The sequence below is a fragment of the Phalacrocorax aristotelis genome, chromosome 4, assembly GCF_949628215.1.
Source record: "Phalacrocorax aristotelis chromosome 4, bGulAri2.1, whole genome shotgun sequence".
NCBI lineage: Eukaryota > Metazoa > Chordata > Aves > Suliformes > Phalacrocoracidae > Phalacrocorax > Phalacrocorax aristotelis.
In genome coordinates, this window is record NC_134279.1 from 15,211,389 (window position 1) to 15,235,730 (window position 24,342).

Below are 24,342 nucleotides of genomic sequence, written 5' to 3' on the forward strand. Positions count from 1 at the left end.
GGGACCTGACCCCTGCAGTCTTCAGCACTGGCTGCTTCTGAAGCTGATGGCTGATGCTGAACCAGTGGTACACCGATCCTGAATTTCAGCATCTCTGGCTGACGTGCTGTACTGTTTCCAAATCTTGACTGTACCAATATGTCAATTTTTGAAAGGACATTCAGAAAGTAGTGGTATTCTTGCCCTGGCATACCACTCAGAGTAGTCTGTTTTCTATCAGTTATGCCTCCCTCTCTTGTTATTTTCCTTGTGTGGTTATTCTCTACTTCAAAGTTTCAGGTCTCATTTTTCATTTTCACTGATGTCTAATGATGTTGCTGACTGAATTATCTTTAATATCCCCCTAACTCCCAAGTGTTAGCTGCCAGTTCTCGTCATCATAATGATAAGCATTTATTACTTAGACAATAACTTAGTGCTTGTTATAAACAGCAGAATATTTTAATTCCCAGTTGGAAAAGATGATATTCCTACTTTATTGATCTTCTGCTAAATCCTTTTTCTAAACTGCATTACATTTTCTTTTCAAATTGTTCAATAGGTCAAACAGTTCATAAACATTATTAGATATTGAGGTGCTCTTTTTGCATGCAGTCAGGTGTAGCAAATAGCGCAAGACATGAACTTGGCAGTCCATCCTGCTCCAAGCGAAAGGTCTGGGTACATCTCCCAGAGAGGCTCTGCTGTCAGCCCAGCTGCCTTTGCATATATCCAACCACATGGAAAACAAACTGCAGCTGCCTGTGGACATGACTTAGCGTTCATTTCAGACCCAGCAAGCGCTTGATGCTGGAAAGCGTCCTCTGCCTCCTCCCTTCCCTGCAGCTGCCTTCATCTAATAAAAGCCATTACTGCTTTCTATGAGTCCTGCTTCTCGAGGATGCTGAATTTAATCATTTTGGTATTTCTGCCTATTCTTAAGATGGAGCTTTTCTTGAGTCAAAGGAGGAAGGTACAAGTGTGATGTTTGCCTTGGCTGCTAAGGAAATAGAGCTCAGTTGTGCTGGACTCATGGACTGATTTTTAACAGTTTAGTCACCTTCGAAATTAGTAAAAAAATAAAACTTCACCTAAACTTGCATTACTGACAAACTCCAGTTTAGGTGATTTACCCAGATGTGCACTTTCTTTTCAAGATAAATAGTAACTATTGCTATCAAATACATTGCTGTATAGTTTGGATTACACCACAGTCAGAAATACTACCTTGGCTGGCTTATTAAGCTTTATCAAGCCACAAGAAAAATGTGTCTGTTAAAAAAACACAACAAAACTAAAACTTAGTTTTCAGACCTCTTTTCCTCTTTCACTGCTTGAATTTAGAAAAAACAGTGACAGCATAGCAAGACTTACTTTTTCCTTTTCTTGAGAAATGTTGAGAATATTAAGTTTCTGTATTAGCAGAATTTTGAGAGGACTTACTTGTCTTGAATTGGAGCCTAAATTCAAGTATTTGTTTTAATGCACTATTGAATTCAATAAACAAAGCACCCCCAAAGGGAGAAATTCCTTAAGTTTAGAGCTCAAACCCACAGAAATGGAGAAAATTTTGAGTGAGCACTTCCCAATAATTTTGAAGACTAGCTGCTGTATGTATTTACAAGTATTTTTCTGTGTCTCTAGAAGGGACACACTGGCAGGGTGACTGCGCATTTTAAAAATCTATTGTAAAATAAACAATGTGTGGAATGATTCCTTATTAATGCTGTGGTATATATTTCTTTTAAAGCTTGTAGGTTTGCTGTTTTGCGGTGTTTTTTTCTTTTTTAACATGGCAGAAGAACACTAGTTTTTTTAAATATGCCTTATGCACATTGTATTTTGAATATCAGTGGCATATGAAGAATCCTATGGGTTTTGGAAGATGGAGGGTGAATTCATGTAAGAGGAGACAAAGTCATGTCAGATTTGGATCCTGCCAACCTGCTCCTTCTATAAAGGAATATGTTGGTTTCTTTCATCAGCCTGCCAGCTCATTGCTGTTCCAACTAAGTTGTAATTCAGACTTGGTGGGACATCATCTGTTTGCTAAAGGTGAAAGGTGCAGTATTTTCAGCCTGAATGTTTTCACCTGAAGTAAGCATTTTACTAAAGCTGCTCTTGGCTGTTGTGTTGTCTATTTGAAGTTTTGCTGTGATAATCCTTGGCTGGATGTGCTGAAAGAATACCATGTGCACTTTACAGATGCAGAAGACAGGCTGACTTCCCTTGTGTCCTTGGGTTTGCTGTACTGCAGAGCAGGGTCAGCTCCATTCCTTCCCCTCTCTACTAATACAGCATTCATGTTACCACAGTAATACTACACATTTCCATAACAAAAGCAAGAAGAGAAGCAGTGTGGTATTTTTTTTCCCCCGTTTGCTATGGTAGCAGTAACCCCTTGGGTAAGTCCTACCCTTTCCTTAGACATTTCCTCAGAGTCCTATAGCCCACATGTAGGGAAATGCTTGCCCAGCTTGCAGGATTATTTAGGGATTGCATGTGAAGCTATCCTGATGTAGAGACTTTGCCTGAGAGGACATAAAGAACAAACTGCAGTACACAAAGGTGTTGAGCCCAATCTGTCATATGACTACAAATTATTAACCTTCTTGCTCACATCCCTGAAGTATTTAAAATGGTTTGAGTATTTTGCCACTGATTCATGGGAACTTTTCACGCAAATATTGCCATCATATGAGCAATTATGTATGAAGGAAAGTATAGGCAGCAAAACAGTAATACAGAAAATCTGGAAATGAGCATAGTGGATGACAGCCACAAGTAATTAAGTCTTCTCCAGTTCGCTGTCCCCAAAAGCTGCTTCAGGGAAAGATGCAGAAAGCTTTTCCTTAGGCAGAGGTTGGCTGGTGTCTTGGAAATTCTTGGAACCATCTCCCCTTGGTTGGATTTTAATTATAAGCCATTCAGATGGTATGTTAAATAAGAAAAAAAAGTCGCTTCTTCCCTCCAGGTTAAACAGACAAGGAAAGAAACAGCGAACTGACCCTCTCCTGTCCTCTCAGTATTGCTTTGTCTTCTGACAGCTATTGAGCTTGGGAGGCTGATGGCCCATAGCCTTCCTAATATACCTGACTTAGAGGGATCACTTCTCAAATGCCAGCCAGGTACATAAGCTCAGCACCTCCCACCTCACTTAGTTGTGGGTAAAAATTGTATGTGACAGCTCTGCAGCACTTAAGCCTGGCTGTAAAGAATTTCTGGGATTTGGGAACCGCCATCTTTAATGCAGAGTTTGTGAGATGATAAAAATGTCCTTTAGGGAAGCTTACATTTTGAGTCATAACAGAGGCAAGTATCCTCTACATAGGGATTTTAAATATTAGTTGCAGACTGGTTTTTCTAGGCACAGCACAGGCAACGCAGGCCCTAGAAGGCTGTGTCCAGCCCTGGCAAACAAGCTGAGTGTGCTGCAGGCTTTACACTGAGTGTGCAAAGCTGTTTACTGAGGGGAGGATGAAAGTGTCTCTGTGTGTGTTCAGTTGAGTAATAATAATCATCTCCTAGGAGTAGGCCTTGTCAGCCACGGACACTGCTTTTACAGCTGAAAGTTTAAGGTAAGCTACTCCGAGAGATAGTTTGTATGCTGGAAAGGGAGACCAGTTAACTGGTGGACAGGACTTGCTGTGGCTTCCAGTCTTCTATGGCAAGATAGGGGAGCTTTCTAAGAGACTTGTCCAATACTTATCTCAGGGAGGATAGCTTTCATCTGTGTATACATGACTTAATAATAATGATTATAATAATAATGCCCTTTGTCCGAACCCCAAAGCATCAAATCTAGAAATATTCTGTTTGCATTTAGGTCAGTTGTAAAACAATGGCAAAAGTTACCTTTATAAGCAAAAGGATATCCTGATGTTTTTTTCCCACAGGTTAAGTTCCTTGGTTTGGAAGCATTTAAAAATATTTCTTAAATTTCCGTTAAGGTTTAAAAATAGCACCTGGGCTCTTTCTCAGTTAAGAACTGTCCTTTCTTAAGGAGAGATATAAAATTCCTGTTCTTTCAACACACGTGTTTTCTTTCTTCTTTTCTTTTGGGAATTCTATCCTTGGACCCACTAACAAGCATCCCTTTATTTACTTCCCTCCTGCTTGCCTTCTTTGTTGATGCACTGGTGCTGGTGGCTGATGACTTCCAGCTCCCCTCCGAGTTGTGTGGTCTGTCCCAGGTAGCAGCATGGAGCTGTGCCGGGTGCTGGCCTGGGGCTGGTGATGCTGCTCCAGGCTCCAGCCTGCCTCTTCAATTCCTTTGTTTTCTAAATCTTGATGTGCAGTGGTAGCAATGCAGAGAGATGGCATGGGGTACTGCTCTTCAAAACAGACAGAACAAATCGAAGGTCCCAGTTCAGAAAAGCAGTCCTATTAAATATTAAAACAGTGTGAGGGTCTGCATCGCTGTGTCTTGTGTACTGAGTCATCACTCAGTAAACAAGATCACAATTCACTCAGTGAACAGGACGTACAGATCACAAGTGTCACCACTGCCATCATAAATCTAACTGTGCTCATTTTCCAAGGGGAAAGTGGTGTTTGGAAAGGGAAAAAACTTGAGAGAGATGGCAGCAGTTAATTATCCGAGGTGATCCCCAGAACAACAGGACACCTCTCAGCACTAAAAACGCCAGTTTCCTTGATGGTCTTAACAAATGTAGTTACTGTTTTCTTACCTTTTTGTTCAACTCAAATGAAGATCAGGACTTACTATCAAATTGTTTCTCAAGCTCACATTAGGGGATTTGGAAATTAAGTCTACTAGCTGTAAAAAAATAATGCCTACTGCATTACTATTTCCATAGAAGGGAAACCATACTAGTGCCAAAATTATGGTTGACATCAGAAGTCAGCCTGCTTGGAGACTGTAGTTCCTACGTGATTTGAAATTACTTCTTGTATAAACACCCAGGGTTTTGCGATGCTGGCACTGAGAATCCATAAGATATACAGTAGTGGTCAAGAACAGAATGGGAAAGAGTTAGAAGTCTGGGAAGCATGTGTAGGTTTTCAAGTGTTGCCAGATTTTTATCTTTTTTTTTTTTTGTCAAAGCAGTTGATTTGAGAACCTAGGTGCATCCTTTGTACTCACTCATATTGTTAACAAGTATCTTAATGCACAGATTTTTTTTGTTTATTTGTAAAAACCCCCAAAAGGTAGCTATGCTTGGCTTGTACCCAAGTGAAAAGAATTAATTTGTAAATTGCTATTTGCTTTTAAGATCCTAATTCCTGCTGACCTGCAGCAAAACATGGACCTTTAAATGGTTAAATCACTTTGGGAAGTAAAGCTAGAGCTTCTGAGAAACTTGAAATCTTTGAGAGATATACCCCATCATTTGAATTTCCTATCTTGTGCTGCATATTTATTTAATTATGGCACTTCCTGGTTTTCAGCTTTGCTATTGTTGATATATCATACTTATATATGTATTAGCCTTGATACAACATTCCTACTAATGATCATGTGTTAAATTTTGCAAATAACTTTGATGCAGCCTAATATATGATTTCATGCCTTTTTTTTTTTAGAAAAATGTTAAAAATTACTATCTTTCAACCAGGTCTGAGCTGTTTTCCCTTCCAGCCCTGAGAATAATAATACCAAAGCTGTGATTTTACTTCCTGCCCTGCTCCTTTTCTGTGACTATTTTATATTAGCCAAAATCCATATGTAAACTTAGTTATGTCAGCAGAGTACAGATTTATTTTATTTATTCAACTGACACATTATCAACAAAAATCTCCTTTGACACCAGTTCTGTTTAGTTCTGCTAGTTGTACAGCTTCATCAGTATCAGCTGTTTTCTGGAGTAGGCTAGGAGTCAGGCTACTCAAAATACTGTAAAAAGTATGTCTAATAGCATAAATTGCAATGAGGTGTTATTGGAAATTAGAAAATACCTGAAATCATGGCTTGCTGCTCTTACTCAAATGCTTTTCATACCTTCAATACTTACATTGAAAGACACCTTGTGTTTGTTCTGAAAGGACCAAGAGAACACAGACTCAGCCTGTTACGGACAAGTACTATAGATTCATGTTAAGCAGTATAAAAAAATTCTTTACTGGAGAGACTTTAGGGGGACAGTAGGTAAGAAAGTTGCAGGATCAAGGGGTCAAAATTAAATTCTTGAGAGGTACTATTCAGATGGTAGTTACAATGGGGAGGTGCTTTTGTGCAAATGTTCTTCATGTAAAGCAATTTACTATTGAAATAATCAGCCTTGTCTGGAGTTCTAGTCTACATGGCTATATGCAGGTGATGCTGCACTTAATTTTCATGTTTAGTTTGTTTGGATTTCAATTATATTATTATTAGATGAAGGCTAACAAGTTATGCAGGAATTGCCTTCAGCAACTCAAGATTTTTTATTAAAACATATCAGTAGTCCGTTCCCCTAGAACACAAAACCCTTTGTTCCTTCAGACAAAGGAAGACAAAATAGCGATTTTTTTTTTCCTTATGCTGTTTGAACACAAGAAGGAGGCCCATGCACTTATTTTTAGATTGAGCAAAATAATCCATCTCAGAGTTACAAAAGCGTGTAAAATCTTCAAAGAATGTTTTATTTCCTCTAGGTGCCCACGCAGGAACACGACAGTACAACCATTGTTTATTCAGCATTTTGATGCAAAATGCTTAAATTGCCAGGATCATTCAGTGTCAGCTGAAGAAAGCAAGAGTAGAACTCTAGTTGGTGGAAATGGTTTGATTTGTTTTCAAACCTGCGATGAGGGTGGCAGCAGGCCGGAGCTGCTGTCTTCTCTTGCGAGCTGGACTGCTGGGTTGATGGTGGGGCAGAAGCAGGAGAGCGCCTGGTGGTGTGGCATTGTTTTGGTGAAATAACTTAAGCCTTGCCTTGGAAAGGAGAGGATTCAAATGGGTTAAGTGCTCTTGTGAAATAGTCCCCAGGGGACTTGGCTACATGCACACTGCTGGTTAAACACTGGTGCTCACAGAGGACTTGAAACAACACCCAGATAAATTATTTTAGAAGGCTCCTGTCAACTTTGAGACTGGTGGATTGGATTTGTAATCTACAGTGAAGTCTTGTATGTCAAAAGCAAACAAGCAGCATAACACAAATGGGAAAACAAATGTAGTTTTAATGTAATTTTGAAGATTTTGTCTAACTGGATGAGGGAGAGCCTTTCTGTACATTTCTTTGGTGCTTCAGCATTGTTTTAGTGTGCATACAGCAAAAAGTATAACAAGGTTTTTCATTAAATACAAAAGTGCAACTTAATGCCGTAAACAATGGCAAGCAGATCTACTTTAGCTTTCCTTTGATTTGCTGGAATTATTCCAGTCTCGCTTCATTATGATCAAGAACTAAGTTGGTGAGAGGGGAGACATAGGATGCTCATCCTTCACCACTAAACCCACCCAGCTGCCTACCTGAAGCTAGAGCAAAAATTAAACAAGTGCATCCCCAAACATGTATTTTTTTACAGCTGCTGCAGTGTGCAGTGCCTTGTTAGTGCTGCACTAGAAAAAAGTTTCTTCTGTTTCCACAAAGACAGTCTGATAACAAGGTTTTTATAAAATTGGTTTTCTATTTCAGTTTTCTTTGTGTTTCATTTCCTCTTTTTGTTCCTTTCTCTGCTACCTTATTGTGTCTTTTTTTCGTTGTAGTTGTCATGTTTTTGTTGAGATGAGGTGAGCTTTCTTCTGCGCTAAGAATGATGCATCTTCCAGTAATTTTTAACCTCCTGTGAAAATTAATCCTAGTCTTAGGCAACCTGCTGAGAAAATTGCCTTCTCTTCTCATGGGTTTGTCATTCTCTGACAGCAGCTTCCTGAATTTTCTAGAACAGCTCGAGCTGCTGTTACAGGGACTTTGCTGCCAAATAGTATCTGTACGTTATTTTACGGTAGGAATGAAACCTCAGGCAACATTCTGCATAACAAAATGGCCTTTAAAATCTGTAGCTATGATTTATGAAGAACATATTTAGCTCTGTACAATTTGTGATTTGAAACAAATTATATCAACAAAGATTTCATTACTAGATAATAAAAGTCCCTTTTAATTGTAAGTTTCTGAAATAAACATTTTTGAGCTTAATATGAAAACAGCACCAAGGAAAACCTGCATCTATGCAAGTATTCCCACACTGAAGTCAAGGAAAGGATCGTCTCATCCTTAAAATACAGCTTGTTTTGAAGTCTCTGCATGCTCTTTTATCTGATTAGTTACTGACTTAATCCCAAGCTCACAGGCAACAGTGCAAAGATTTACTCATCTCAGTAAGTTTTAGCTCAAATTCCATCTTTTTTCCTTTAAAAAATGCTAACATGTTTTTTGTATGAACTTTTAAAAAATAAATAAACAAAAACTCCAACCCCTACAATTTGTGAACCTGAAAGAAATCAGAAGAAAATCTTGTGTTAACTACCTGCCTGCACTTCTGTTTTATATGATGCAATTTTGCTGTTTTTGTTTGCTCTTCATCAGAGTTGCCATTTTCCCTGTGTAGTCAGTTCTACTGTGGTTTGCAGGGGTCTTTTTTACTGCAGCAGCTGTGATAGTGATGTTTTCCCTTCATATATTCTTGCAAAAACACAGATGTTTACAAATGCACGGGGCGTATCTGAATAATTTTGACTTTTATGTATACGTGTTTTGGGTTAACCACATGCCCTTTGAATCGTCTTCTGCTGCTTCTGAATCCCCACAGTGTTGCAGGTGGTGCAGGAATGCAGCAGAAAAACTGCTATCCCAAGTGCTGGCTGTGCCTTCCCTAGAGACCATATTGCTGCCCGCTCAGCAGAGCTGCTTGCTGCACAGCCGGGATGCTGCCTCTCTGAGTTGCTGTTAGTGAAGCCCTGCAGAGCGCCCCGGGCTTGTTCTGTACTGTTCCTGGTGCTGTGGGCTCTGCAGCCCCACAGTGCTGTGAAGAGGAGCCAGCTGGCTTAAAAATATCTGCTCCTTGTGTGTGGGCTCATTACCAATCTCAGTCCTCCATCAGTGATGTTGGTGCAAGGTTTGCTTTTGACTTCAGGTTGCTCTCACAAGCCGAGGAATCCACCTGCGAACAGGGAAAGTTGGCATGGTAGCAGACAGTAGCTGTTTGGTTTCTCCCTCAGTAGGTGAAATCAGGTTCACCTAAGTGGTTGGTGGTGCTAGACCTGAACAAGTTGTATTATATTAGAAAGGGTAGATGCTGATAAAACCTGTGGGTTGGAAACGAAAATGTGGTTTTATGCCCCAGAGAGCTGTTGAGGTTAATAAGTTTCACCAACACATCCTGCACTTCAAAACCAAGTCATCACTTTCTTTTGTTTCCAATCTGTTTAGCTACAAGCAATTAAAAAAAAAAAAACCCTGAACTGTAGTTCAGAGTACTGAGGCAAAAAAAGTGCGTTTGGCTAGGTTAGTGCATGTGAGAAAATAGAGCGTCATGACACAATCTTACCTATTTGCGGCTTTCTAGGGAGAAGGAAATTTGCTGGTAGCAAAACATACATTGATTGCATAGGAGGTTTTCCTTGTGTCTTTTTGAAAGTCTAAAATACCAGGTCCATAAAGTCTTTGAAATGATTATTTGTAAGTTATGCAGTATCAGATGCAATATAAAGGCACATTAGATTTGTAAAATGTAAAGAATTGTAACAATTTTTCCATGCAGTTCATGGGAATTTTACCACTGTAGTAGCAAGGTTAAGCTATGAACTGTGTGCTTACAGAGATCATTTTGACTGTACAGGTTGGCTCTGGATCCAAATGGTTTACCAAACATTGGAAGCTGTCTAAAATGAAGACCTTTGCTCCCTCCAGGTGTGCTGAGCATTAGTGGAAGTGTGCTCGCCTTCCCCCTCAGCTGCACCACTTTTGATATTCATCTGGTACCATGGCCAGGTGATCAAAGGAGCTGAATCAACAGAAAGGGAATGATTGTCTGCCAGGGTAAGTCCTGGAGTGTCTCAGTGCAGGCTCAGGCCAGTGGCCAGTGCCAGGGGAAGGGAAGGGCAGCAGAGGAGTGCATGTGGCTGGGGCCCATGCAGTCACTCATCCTGGCAGCCACTAAGGGCTGCATCGCCTTCCCTGCATTGTCAAGCCTTGCTCTTGAGACTCAGAGCTTTTTCTGTTTCAAAATTATTTTTGCTTTGTCTTCCCTCTCCTCCCTGGCTTCCACTCGAGGCAAAAAGCTCAAAAACAGAGTCCTGTTCTTGGTGACTCTGCTGATGGCTGACTTGCTCACCTGCCCGAAAGACTTGCGGGGCTGATTTTTGCCTCAAGGCTACTGTTTTAGTTGGGATTACTTTATGGCAGTTCCTTTTGTGACTTCTATCTGAGATTCATTACTGCTAAAACAAATATTGTTTGCTCTAAGGTTCATGCTTAATGCTGCCAGAGATCATACAACACGAATTGAAATGTAAAGCTCATAGGCATGATAATGTTAGCATTGCTATCTAATCAGTCTTGGTTTGCATTTCTGTTCCCCCTCACCCAACCCCACCCCGCCGCTTTTTTTTTTTTTTTAGCATGTCTTAACAATTGCTTTTCATAGTAATAAAATCTTGTCAAATTCTCAATTTGGATACTGTTTGAAAGATTGTTAGGGAACCTGCCTATCTGCAAAATAAACCTTTATCTGGTTGAATTGGAAAAACTTTTTGTTTGCTCTCCTAAGAAAGGGTTCCCTATGCATCAGACACTTTTGGCAATCAGTAAGTGTGTGAAAGAAAAAGATCTGTTGAACTATGTCTGCAGCAAAATATAAACATCTTTTAAAAACATGTTTAACAACTACCTGTACTGCTGGCTTTCTTGCAGGATGGTGGCTGTCTGACTAGAAATTATTTTAATCACAAATATATTCACACAGTCTTCATATTTGTTCTGATAAATGCTCTCCTGAATAGATAACTAGGAATTGTTGCTTCAGCTTTTCCTGAAAACAGCTTTGTCTCCACATCATCTGAAAAAGTAAGCCAGGTTTCAGATCATTGGACCTGTCTTTGTATCATAGATGTGTTTTAATGTTATACGGAACATGTAAACATCCTTGGCAGAGAACACGCCTGGTGTCTGGTGTTCCTCAAGATTGCATGTGAAAACCTTTTTTGAATTTTTGTGTTTGTGTGTTTGTTTTGATCAACAAGGTAATTTGAGTTTCAAATTTTGGCAGCTTTTTTCAATACATGCCAGAACAATACAGCATCCATAATCAACCATTAGTAGAGGCTTGTTTAAAATACCTACTGTCTTTTTTGTTGGCTTGTTCATTTTGGAAACATGCTCTGTGTGTGTGCATGCAACTTGCATCTGTGTGTAGTATGGAGAGGGGGGATTTTAACTGCACAAATATGCAGGTGGAAAGTTGCTTTGAAGAGTAAATTAGCATGTTATCCCTAGCGTGACTTCTGTGTGAGTAAGAGAGACCATCTAATATGCAAAATCTCGTGCATCTAATATGCAAGATCCCGTGCTCTGAGCTGGTTAAGCGTGTATATGTGAAGTGAGGGCAGGATGGTAAGTTTTAGCCTGATTTTTGTCCTGCCTGTTTTCAAACTAACCCTATACGCATGTGCAATTTTGTGATCTTTATTACATTCAAATGGCAAAAGCCTGTGCAGTTGAGGTGAAAAACAAAAGTAAAGCTAAATATATTTAAATATAATATTAAATGGGAAGCATTTGTAAATGTGACCCTTTGGGGTTTTTTTTGCATGAACAGGTGACCTTCTCTGCTCATAGTTGCAGTGGCAAAGCTGTAATTATGAAACAAAGAAAACTGGCAGCACAATGAAGGGCATGGAACTCATAATTTGCTTTTCTCATCCTTGATGTGCTAATAATTTAGTCTGAAATCAGGTGAAGAACATGCTGTAGCTGTTCTTCACCTATGCTGCCTGGATATCTACAGGCACCAGTTTCACCTGAGATGAAGGAGACGGAGAAGCAGGGGACTTGTTCGTGCACAGGATGTCAGAGGGCAGCTCTAAATGGGCTGTGACAGCAGACATGCAAATAAGCAGAAATAAGCAGTCAGGTGGAAATTACTGAGACGAGAAGGAACAGAAAGGTCCGCAACACCTTAATACTTGCCTGAAAGGCAGGCTGTATCCGTTCCAGTTAATATCTGCTTCCAGACCTCCTGTCCTCATCTTTGCACGATCTGTACACTGTTACTGCCACTGGCCTTGTTTGAGCCCACACATCTTAGCAGTGCCACTCGGTGACTTCTGAAATAATGTATGGCCTACTCTCTCCTGACAATGATTTTTCTGAGAGCCTGCTTGAAACTATTCTGCCACAGCCTCCTGATGAAGCAAGCTATTTAAAAACTGGGAAGAAAGCTTCAGCCCCCCACTTCCATGCATGAGAGGCATATGGTCCTTGAGCTCCATTTGGCACATGTGGCAGAGTGGGATAAAAATGTGTGCTGTAATTTTTAAGGGAATAGCTTTTAAAAAAAGAAGCAACCTTAGAAGCTCTTCAACCCCATTCTCATTAGCAAAAAAAAAAGACTGCTTATTCCTTGTAGTATCTATGACAAAACCTTATTTTTAAAAAGGTGCCCAGTTTTTGAGCTTTGGCCAAGTGTTGACTGCATTGTGCCAGAGAGGAGAACGCTGGGTTTTTGCAAGGCTCCTTTCAATGTCTCTCTCATTTTCCCCTTCCCCCTCTATCTATCATGCTGAGACTGAGCAGGCTGCTGGTCCCTCCTGCTGTGACAGTCTAGCGGGTGTAACTGTGTCAGCAGGAAAAGAGCACAGTGCAGGAGGGTTGGTGCAGCCCCCTTCCTGTGTTACTCCCTGGTTGGGGCACTGCACCGCTTCTGGTTGATGGCCGGGGGTCTGGCCTACATATTATCGTGGCATGACATTTGTGTACTAGGTGGTTCCTCAAGCAGTTTAGCTGGGTTTTGGGTGATTTTTATTATCCTGATTTCCTCATTCATCCCTCTTAAGCGTGTATAACAGAGCTGTGCGAGGCTTGGGGCATGAGCAGAGCTTTGTGCTCATGAGGCACGTAGTTTTTTGGAATTGCTTGTGAAGAGAGGACTTGAAGGTATTTCTGAGAATTTCATCACACAGTTGCTATGCAGCTTGAATTGAGTGCCTGTGCAGATTTTCAATTGTTTTCTAAATTAAGAGCTCCCTCTCTTCATTTGTGGGTATGTGCACTTGTGCATTTTTGTAAGCCTGTTGTAGTAAAGGCAGACTAGTTTCTCATGTAACTTCTAGGACTTCTTGTGTTTGTGTAGATGCTTGTTGTTATATTGGCCACAATCCTGAAGTCCTCTTCAGCTCAGGATCGAAGTAGTACTGAATCCTTCAGTGGCTGGACTTCTAATGGGCAAGGGTAAACCCTATCGCATAGTCAAATCAGCAGATCACGTGCTACCCTAGTATGTATGGGGAGGGGATCAAACAAAATCTTTCACAGCCAAATTTCTAATAGGTGCTTTAACTGCTAATTCCACTTCTTTTTCACCTCCTTTAGCATAAGGAAAGCTACTTTTCATGTGATTGAATGCATTATGGTACAGGAGACAAACATTTAACTTCTTCAGGGGAAGCGTGATGCTATAGAGCAAAGCAAAACACGCTTCATGTGGCCAGCTGCAGTAGGTTATCATGTAGGTAGTAATTCCTGCAGGTCTCTAGCCTTTGAGTTGTTTATGCTCTGATAAAGTGAAAGCATTAATGTCTTTATTACTCAGGTAAAGAAACTACATAAAATTTATCGCTGAAGCATGTGGTATTTATATGCATTTTTGCTTTCTGTACGTTGGCTTTCTGGATATGTTATGTTTTGCTGTGTGTGTAACTGAGCAGAAAGGTAGTTGCTGGAATCTGTAGGAATTCATCAATTTAATCTCTCTGAAGTAACTTCCTCAACTGCATTTTCCCAGAAGGAAAACAAGCATAGTAGTACTGTCTGAAATTACTCTGAATTGCATGTCCTTCCCTACATTATTATCTGGGCAATGCACTTGCTTATATCAGAAGCTTTTAAAGCGTTGAGCCTGCAGTAGATGCTAAATGAAACTGTACAACTTCTTTGTCAAAACAACCCAAATGAAAACAACCCCTCCCAGAAAATCCTGAAAATATATGGTACCTTTATTTTATTTAAACTTTCACAGGTTTTGTCTTGGCTGAGGTCACTAGTAGTGAGGAAGGAGGAAGTGGGTGATTTTGTGCAACCAGCAAGGGGAGAGAGTGGATGTGGGATTTAGGTGGTGCTGGTCTGACCTATTATGTTGAAGTTATGTTGAACCAAAAGGTTTGAGTGAAGGCCTTTTCAGACAACTTCAGCTATACTTAACAGTACTTCAGGCATATTGCCTTGTAGTAGTATTTTGTTAACCTTGAGATGATATGTCTTTGCAAAATATTACTTGGCCTTCGTCAACCAGTTGTGCAGGTTGGTGAATTGGAAAAATAATATTGCAATAATTATAAAAAGGAGATAATGTGGCAGTGTCTCACCATTTTAATAGCATGACGCTTTTTCTTTAGTAACTGAGAGAGGCTTAGAAGTCGTTAATGGTAGTCTCTGCATTTTTCTGTAATCAAAATTTATTCAATGGATTTGGCTTTATGTTTATCCAGCTTTTTGTTGGAGAAACCTTAAAACCAAACTTATCCTTTACTTTGTGAAATGTCTGTTACGCCACTTAAGTCCGTGAATCCTTATCAAAGAGATACTTGATTTCGTCTTCATGACCTTTTTAAACCTTTCTCTTAGCTTTTTAAGCTTGCAGGTAAGGAAGTCGTCTGTTAAATTAGCCTTGCAAAACTTATTACGGAAATGCATCAGTTCAGGTTCTGCTCTTATCATACATTATCGTATGAGTATAATTTTAAATTTGTCCCTTAAATCATTGGTCATGTAACAGGCGTGAACCATGTTACATAGTCTGTGTCTATCCGTTCCTGGGATTTTTGTGGGTAAGCACTGCAAATTATAAAGGCGGCAGTTTCTTCTGCCTGCTCTCTTAGAGAAGTTTTCTCTCTTTCTGAACAAGATTTCTTTCCAAGTTACATCCATTTATTTAACCTCCCTGGGGCCTGTGGGCCCGCATCAGCAGAGAAACTGAGCTGGAGTCTTGGGTCAGATGTGAGTAGCTGCTTGTGGCTGGACATGTGCCTCTGGCTCTGGTGGTGCCTTGTGCTGGAGAGATGGTAAACAGAGAAGCATGCTACCCTGCAGACCTTTTTGGAGGCTGCAAGATCACTGGGAGTTTGGCCTTCACTTGAGCAAAACCAGACTTTTTGGTACATAAATTAGTATTATTGCTGAGAGGGGTGGCTGATATTGAAGTACAGCATCAGATTGGGTGGGAATGTTGGCATTAAAAAGCAAAATCAAAATAAAAACCCAGCAACCCAACGGTTCTGGATGTCCTATGATTGCGCTTGACTTCAGCCATCAAAAGGTTTGAGTGGCACTCGGAGACATCTGCATCATTCCCAAACTGATAGAGAGTATGAATGTGGCATGAGGAAATCCTAGCTGCAGATTGTGCCAATGTCAGTGTCAGCCAGCAAATATACACAGGGCTTAAATCAAGCTGTCTATGAGGAGTACATTACAGTGTTCCCTGTAAAGGCTGTAAAACTGCTAGCGGGGATAGAGAGCAATGTAATATTTTATCTTCTACACCCACAATCCTCAATAAAGCTGATATCATTTCAGTGATTTCTTTGGTTTTAGGGCTTTTTAAGTCTTCTTTGAGCAACACTGTATTTCTCCTTTTCCCTAAACTCTTCTCTTAAATCTGTCAAGGACAGTCCTTGCTGCTGGATGGCAGTTGTGGTTTAATGGTAGTTTACAGGCTGAAACATAGCCAAGGTGTGACTTGAAGAAAAAATGACAAAAAATTACTCAGCATGCAGAAAAGCCCAACTCCCTCAGGCGCTGGATGCGTAGCATTGTAAAAGATGAGGAGTCCTCGGACACTGCAGCTGGATGGAGTGAAAGGGTATGTGCCTGCCCTGTCCAGGACTAGCAGATTTGGGGTGCAGGGGCTGTGATGGGCTGCACCCTCACTGTAGAAATGATAGTCACAGTCCTACCTGAGAGACAGGAGGGTTCCCCAGTGCAGTCAAATGGCTCTGATCAGTTTTGTTGTGGTTTTGGCACTGAGAACAAATTGTCTGTGCATGTCCCGAACAGTATGTGATTTTAATCTCTAGAGCAAACTTTTCACCATGTATTTGATACAGGTGTTGCAAGTCCATTTGTGGGCAGCAGTTTTGTTTACCTGTTGCACAGTTTACTGCTGGTGAAAGTGTCGTTCAGGTGCAGCAGGATAGCAGAACAGAAATTAAAGGTGCCTGAAAACCCATGCTCTTCAGGGAGAGTCTCCAGCAGGGGGATGGGCTTCCTAGCATGTCCTAATTTAGTGGCTCTGGGAGTAAACTGCTAGCCAAAGATGAAAGCAATCCTGACCATCCCTGATACCTTATGTCCTGTCTCCAGAGCTGCACATATTTTGAGGGCAGGTACTTAAACCTTGTGTCTTAAAAAGGCAAAAATAGAGGTCCTTGTCCTGCTGATGCAGACTTCTGTAGTGCTCGTTCAGTGTCATGTGTTTGCTTTTCTTTAAATTTTGTGCCATGAGGAAGAAAGTGGCTTCTGCTAAGCCACTGAGCCTGTGAAGAACAGCAGTCACTGAACAGTGCCCTTTTGGGGATACGATAAATCCTCCTGACAATTGCACTGTAAGTTCTCATTGTATGTAAACCTGTATCAATTTCAAAGCCTCTTCAGGCTTATCTGCATGTGAGTTGTTTGGCAAGGATAAGAGAAGTCCAAACTGGCTGTTGCAGATATTGACTGATTCTCAGGTTAATCGAATTCCACTTTTGTCATCAGTTATCACCTCATAAAACTTTAGTTTCTGGAATGGGAGAAGCAAACGGATTTTGATTTGTTGTAATCAATCCATTGTAGAGAGAGTTTTTGAATACTTTGTCCAAGCAGGATCTTGACTCCTTATCTGTTTTGTGGGAAGGGTTTTTACTGTGGTGCTCTCATGGGATATCTCAGGAGGTTTCTGAAGCAATCTGCTAGTTGAATGCTGCTTTTGTGTACAGCAAGGTGCAAGTTTCTGTGTCTGCTGTTCACCACTTATTAAATTAAGTAGTAAATTAGCTGGTTAAGCTTGCTGGGAAGAAAGAGAGGAAAAGAGGGACCCCTTTTTGGCACAGTGAGTTACGAAGCATCCCAATTTCTTGCCACGTGGTAGAAGTGCCCTGCTGTTTGCTCTCCCTCTCCCCCCCTGCCTGCTGTGGGGCACTTCTGCAAGCCTTGCTAGATCCCAACCCCCTGCTTTCATTTGTGTGAATCACCTGGCTGTGCCTCAGCTTCCATTTGTCTTGGGGTGAGTAAGTCAGAAACAGCTATCCATGTGTGATTTCTCTGAAGAAAAGTCAAATCTCTTGTCAAATGAGAGCCTTATATAGGCACAGACAAATGAGGTTGCAGGGAAAGAGGCTCCTCATCTCCTCCTCTCCCTCCAATGTAAATAGTGCAGCATATGGGAAACAGATGAGTGACCTTTCTGTGAGAGTGCTAAGGACAATGCTTTTTGACTTTATTAAAAGTGTTTCCTTGCATTGCTGTTTACCTTTTTCTGGGGAAGATCCTTCTGATTGGGCACTGTAGCTCACTGCCCTCTTCCTTTAACGTGAGGAACATCTTCCTGGCCTTTCCCTTTCAGCAGTTATGCCAATAGCTGGATGGTTCCATTGAATCTCTTGTTTATAGGCAAGAAACTGGTCTTGGATGCACTTTGCTCACTCTAATTACGCAGCTTTTCAGTAGTTTTTCATTTCAATTTCCTTTAATGATGTCAGTTAGGAAAGGATGCATAAATGACAGGTACTTTCAAAACACATGCCTTGCTGGTAGGTGAGAAGCCAGTCTGTCAAAGTGAAGTGGTGTTCCCCGTGGCCAGGTGGCAGGTCAGTGTGTGGAAGCAGCACGGGTCCTGCTGTGGAGCACCCCCAGCACCTAGTGCTGTTGCATCCTCTCCCACTGTGCACAGCCTGGCCATGGAGCAGGTGAGCTCTGTTGGGGACGTGGCTGTTCGCCCTGGCTGTGCGGCTACCCCCATTGCCATGTTCCTGGGGAGCAAGAGGTGTTCTCTGTGCTTGTCCCAGCCCTGCCATGCCCAGCAGTACCCATGCTGCTGTCATGTGGTGTCGCATGTGTGCAGGGGGGTGTCCTGCCAGGAGCCGCTAAGTAGTTTTGCTGATACATTAAAAGCGGGTTTATGTGTTTGCACAAGCTGCAATGCCTGCTGTTATATAACTGGCAAATATTAGCATTGCTTTTGCTTTGTACACTTCCCCAGAGCTTCATTGTGCCTGGGCTCGTGAGCCTGGTTGAAGGCAGATGTAGGTGCTGCCGTGGCTATTTCCTGGTCCCCTTCAGGAGCATTGGTGGAGTGCCAGGGTTCCACCAGGCCTCCCTTCAGAGGTCCTCACTGTGCTTGCGTTGGGGAGCCCCAAACCCTGCCTGGCAGGCATGTGATGGTCACTGCCTGGGCTCCAGCAAAATGGGTGGGGGAGGTACAGGGACAGTCCCTTGATCCAGATCCAAGTCTGGAGGCTTTTCCAGAAATCACCTTGTTGCTCTTACTCAGAGATATGTTCAAGGTTATATTCTGAACTGCACAAGTTACAATTCTATTGCTTTTCTATTTTTTTAATGGCATTTGATGTTCCCATGAGACCAAGAACTGGCATTCAAGGGCCTGGTACATGATTCCTCCAGTTAAACACACCTCTACTTTGCCTTGTCCAAGCTTAGGGCTTCATACTGGCTTCTTTTTCTGCTGAGTGCACATGGGTGCATAGAAGAATGCAAGTCATGAAACGAGGAATCCTGTCAGCTGAATGAGCACCATTGTTTAATGAGCTCTGTTGCTCTTTGTTATTTCCTTAAGAGATGCTGTTTGGAGACACTTTCTTTCTTTCTTGTCTGTCTTAGAATATATCTTCTACTAAAGACTTGAAAACAACAGGCTTTGTAGAAGTGTATTATTAACTGCCCTTCTGATGGGGCTTTTAATTCTTATTAGCACTTTATTATTGATGGACTTCCATGAAATTTATAGAACCATTGGTAAGCAAATGTTTGAGTCATCTGTTTGCCTCATTTCAGTTTGTAAAAACAAAACAAACTCATGCCGTTTCCCTCTTTTCTGTTGTAGCAAACCTTCCCCAGCGATGTCCAGTCTATTGAAGAAATTTTGAAGGTAGGTCCTTTTAAATAATAAAGCTCTGTGTTTGCTTATATTTTGCATGTATTAAAGTAGTGTGTGGGGAAAAAATACCACTCTGCTGCTGGTCTGTCAGCAGATGTTGCAAACACTAAAAGTGTGTTTTGGGGTACACTGTGGGGAAGTAAAGATAAACATTAGCTTCAGATACAGCTGAAGTTGTAAGACCTGTCTTTCTATCAGTATGGAAGTGTAATACAGTCTGGTACTGTCCAAGAGCAAGACTGACAAGTCATCTGAAACAGCTAGAGCTGCTCGTTTGTCAGGTCAAGGACTTGCCATTACTGAATGCATTTCTTCCAAAGGCGCTGGGCATGCTGCCTCTTGTCCATGCTGCCAGCCCCAGGAGCATGCACCTGCGTCCCTCCCACCTGCAAGCACGTGGCACTGCTGCTGGGCCTTCACTGTAATTCTGGTCCATTCGTGCAAAGCTAAGCCAGCTCTGATGCAAAACTCTCTCTGTAACTTTGTGTCAGAGCTGGCTCTGTGAGCAGCGCACAGGCCCCCAGTAGGTGGGTCTGAGTACGTGTCACCCGTTCACTGTGCACGGTGTGAAAATGCACTCTGATCTGCAAGCTGGTCATGTTGATACTGAGAAGACAGTGCCTTCGTGTCGAATATTATTTTGAGACATTGAAGTCGTAATGGAAGTGTTTGGTTTCTGTGATCAATTTCCCTCACTGTTGCTTCAGGTTGCAAAATCCTGATGCCTTTATTGCTCTCACGAAGCTGTTGTTGGGGCAGCTGTTGTTTAGCTGAAAGGTAGCTGTGCACAGGTGCTCACTAGCTGCACAAGTACTCCATCTGGAAGTGTTTCCTTTCATGTTTCATGAGACATTCTGTTTTCTTGCCTGTTAGTAATGCATAACAGTCTTTTTGTAGCAACCACAAGCAAGCATGTACAAATACCTGAAGAGGTGTAGTGCAGTATATTGAGGAGTTTATAATCTATTCAAAGATTGCATAGCTAGTAAATGAAGTGAGCAATGAACTGGACAGTGGGAGGCAGAAAGGAGAAGGCAAGGGTGGTAACAATATGATCAAATAGTTAACCCAGGTTAGCTGTAGGCTGCTTCTAGTTCTTGCACAGAAGCCCCTGTAGGTTGATGCCTGCTTATAGAGCCAGAGGTAGCAATGTGGTTTCATTCCCTGTAAATCTTTGCATTCCATGTTATTCCTAATAGATACAGAAACTAGAGACACTTCTGAACTTTCATATTTGTACCTTGATGAAAGAATGGCACTTGTAAATTATGACACAGTAGAGATTTTCACACTTCAGTCTACTTGGTGCCAAAGGTACAAAAACAATGTACTTTGCACTGACACGTTCCTCATTAATTTCTTTTAAACCCCTGAGCAAACTGTGTGTGGTGCATGTTCATCATGAGATGTGTTCAGCATGAGCATAATTCCTAACCTGAGCTGAGCAAAGTGCCAGTATTGTGTTACTCTACATACTGCTTTCTTGAGGAAGTTGCCAGGGAACAATTGTGATGACAGAAACTCTGGATGGGGGTGGTGGGTGCACACATTGAGTGCTCTTGGGCTGGGGGGTGTGGAATCCTGAGGTAACTATTCCCGAGTATCAGGAGCCAAGAAAAGTCTGTCTTGTGTGAGTTCAACAAGGTGGTTCTGAATTTGACTTCCCCAAAGGCCTCTGCATTAACCCCCATTAAGATATTTTAGTGCATGTTCAAGGCAGATCCTTGTCTGTGCTAGGCTTTTCATGTGTGTTCATTGCAGTGCAAGCCAAGGCTTTAGTATGCTTGTCTGGGCCCAGCTGTGTAGAAGAGGCAGGCTGGAGGTTGATCATTCCTGCCAAACCCTATCCTGTTGCCATGGTATTTGTGCTCTGTTTTCACCTGGACCATGGCTGAATCCAAGAAGCTGGGACCTGGTAGTAATGGTGGGTGAGAGTAAGAGCAGGGGAACAGGGCAGAAGGACTCCTAAAGACACAGCACATTGGGCGGTCTCTTTCTTCAGTTTGAAACCACATCCCAGAGCTCTGCGTCAAAGACATCTTTGTCGGTCAGAGCAAAAGCCAATGTTTCAGGCAGAATAGCATGGGGAACGGCTGGCAGTCAGAGTTCTCTGGCTGACCTCCTCGAGTTATGAAAAGCTTTTTAGAGTGCTGTTGCTGTAAGGGGATATAAGAACTTCCGTAATAGGAAAGTCCTGCGCTTTGAAAAACCCCAGAACTACTCATATATGGCTTTTATTTACTTTTCCCTTTATTAACTCTGATAGCTGTAAGGCTGAGGCCTAATCCTGCAAACACAGTAAGTACTTAACTCTCCACAAGCTTCACTGAGATTGCTGTTACTTGGGCAATGCAAGTATGTTTGCAGAAAAGGAGCAAGTCCTCGCCATGGTCTGGCTGCTGTGCTCAAAGTAGCGCAGCAAGAAGACCTGCTGTCTCTTGGGTTTACAGTTGGGTCAATAAAGACTTCTCGGTAGATCCGTATGAATCCCTTAAGCATAAAACTTCACCGTCATGTATCAGCGAAAATACTGTAAGCTGCTTCTCTCAATCTCTTTCCAGGAAATGACCCACTCATGGCCACCTCCCCTGACAGCTATTCATACGCCTAGTACAGCAGAACCTTCCAAATTTCCGTTCCCAGCAAAGGTAAAACACTCTCTTTTTGCCAGGGCTTTTGATAAATTAGAAAAGGGCCTTCTGGTTTTTGCATGTGTTTTCATCTGATTTTGTCCCCATTTTATAGCTAAAGGCTGTTAGGGGAGATTAATTTTAGAAGTCAGATAAATTAAAGCACAATGGATCTTGAGTTGTGTAACAGCTGCTTGCAACGCATCGTTTTCCTGAGAATTAGATCAGATTGTGCTTCTGAGTAATTGTTTTTGAGTCAGCTATATGGTAGCATAATTATCTTTCCTCTTTTTTATTTTTTAAGTAAGCTTTGTATTTTTAGAGTTGTAAGATGTTTGAGCCAGTGGGGAGAGGGATGAATGAATAATGTTTCAATGACTTACACATTTGTTATAATCATGGGCTTCAAATGTGACTGCTTTTCAGAAACATTTTAAGCATCTCATCTCTGCAGCACAAAAAACCCATTTTATCTTTATTGTCAACTAAAATATTTGCAGAGTGTGTTAAACAGAAGTGTTTGGCAGCTCTTAAAATTTTTAAAATATTTATTCAGAAATGCACATACCACTAGTGTGCTAGCAACACATTTTTGGTGGCCGTAGTACATATAATTTCTGTTCGTGCTAAGCTACATCAGGCCAGCTATGACTTTGAAGTGTCCAGTAGTCTAACTTTGACAAATTAGTCAAAGTATTTATTACAATAAGTAACACGTGGAAAACAAATCAGTGATATGCTGCTATTAAGAGAGAGCTGATTTATTTTATTCTCAATTTGCACTTTGTCCTTTCTTTCTAGGAATCACAGCATGTTGGATGTGTAGCACAGAATCAGAGTAAGTGGAAATCCAAAGAAAACCCACTGTTATGTGTGTATTGACAGATAGTGTTGTGTGTTACACACTGAGAACATCAAATGTTTGCATTGATTAAGGAGCATGATTTCCTGTGCTCCTTTGAACAGTGATGACTTTAGAAAATGCTTAAGAGATTGTGTACGTTCATTACCTAGAAATTAAGGCAGCAGTTCAGCAGAGAACAAGCAGTATTTCATTAGGAAACCCCATTTGGAGTGATGAATAATCTCAATGGCAAACAATTAGACCCTGGAAGAAAGTGACTTTTCTAATCTGATGCTCAGAGACCATAGGGTAAAATATGTTACAAGTGAGGTAAATAAAACCAACTGATTCATTTTTTATTTACAGAACAGTATGATGCACCTTCAAAAGCGTTGCCTAGTTCTCTACCAAGAACATCGTAAGTAAACAGACTCAGTTCCCATCTCTACTGTGCAGTTACTTAAAGGAACCTGGAATGAATTAAAATTTGCTTTACTTGATGATTCTGAAGACTAAGGTTTTATCAGTCTGATTTTTCTCAGAAAATTTCAGTGCAGGGAATTTTCACCAACAAACATCAGTGTTTCATCATTGTGATGACTGTTAAAAACAAAACAAAACTGAAGAAAAAAACCACACCAGCTATTAATGTACCAGATTGAAGTGGTTTTTTGCTCTTTTCATCTGTGGCTACTTAACATCTCACACTTAGTGCTAGTCAAACTACTAATAATGCATTCAACTGACATAAATTATAAAGGATACAAACTGAACCTGATCTATTCTACATATTGTTTTGAAGCCTATGAGGTCTAGTAAAGCTGCAGCTATGAAAACTGTGAAAACTACGGGTGAAATTTAAAAGCTATGGTATAACTTTCTGCAATTGCCCAAGGAAAAGTTTTCTAAAAAGTGTTGTCTTAATTTTGTTTTTATTTAAACAAACAAAAAACCCTTTCATGTGGACTTTCTAAAAACCTCAATTTATATTCTAATAATGTTAGCTAGTTGTGAAATGAGGTAAAGATGAAATGTCTATAGCTTTTTTTAATAGCAATGATATATTTCTACTTTTCTTTATGTATTTCTTTTTCCTATCATGTTTTCTCTCAGAAGAAAGCTTCTTATAATTTGAGTCTCAGTGTAAGTTGTTTATGCATAATCACTACAAAAGTTTTACAATCCTGTGAAAGGAGTGCCAACTAATAAATGAATCACTCCAATTTTAAGTTGGTGGATGAAATAACTTGGTATTGTTCTTGTAGGTGAAAGTGGTTTTCTACTAATTAGGTTAATTACAGGAATTGCTTGGAAGTAGTTTTGTGGGGGCTGATGTTAGTCTTTCAGGATTAACCTGGCCAGATGGCAGCATTGATAGGTTCTGAGCCCCGAGTAACAAATAGATATCTTTTCATCTCTGGAAGGCTAAGGGGTCCATGTGCAAGGCAATTGCTAAACCATTAAATGCCTATCAGTTCATATAATATATAAAGATCTCATGTTACTCCGTGATGTGTTGTTCCATGGAAGGCTGCAAACTACAGACTACAAAGCTTACTTCATTTGTTTTGCCTTTACTTATAATGAAAAACTTAATTAAAAAAACCCAAACCGGGCTAGTCACAAGTC

General features: G+C 41.0%; 1 protein-coding gene across 4 annotated transcripts in view; it reads left to right on the plus strand.

The window, feature by feature from the left end:
• AFF1 (ALF transcription elongation factor 1) overlaps positions 1–24,342 on the plus strand; it is a 132,968-nt gene that overhangs the window by 80,061 nt on the left and 28,565 nt on the right. For all 4 annotated transcript variants that reach the window (XM_075090356.1, XM_075090358.1, XM_075090357.1 and 1 more), the window contains 4 exons: positions 19,186–19,230; positions 21,801–21,887; positions 22,671–22,707; positions 23,080–23,131. In XM_075090356.1, coding sequence (XP_074946457.1) covers positions 19,186–19,230; positions 21,801–21,887; positions 22,671–22,707; positions 23,080–23,131 — 221 coding nt within the window. The remainder of the gene's footprint in view (positions 1–19,185; positions 19,231–21,800; positions 21,888–22,670; positions 22,708–23,079; positions 23,132–24,342) is intronic.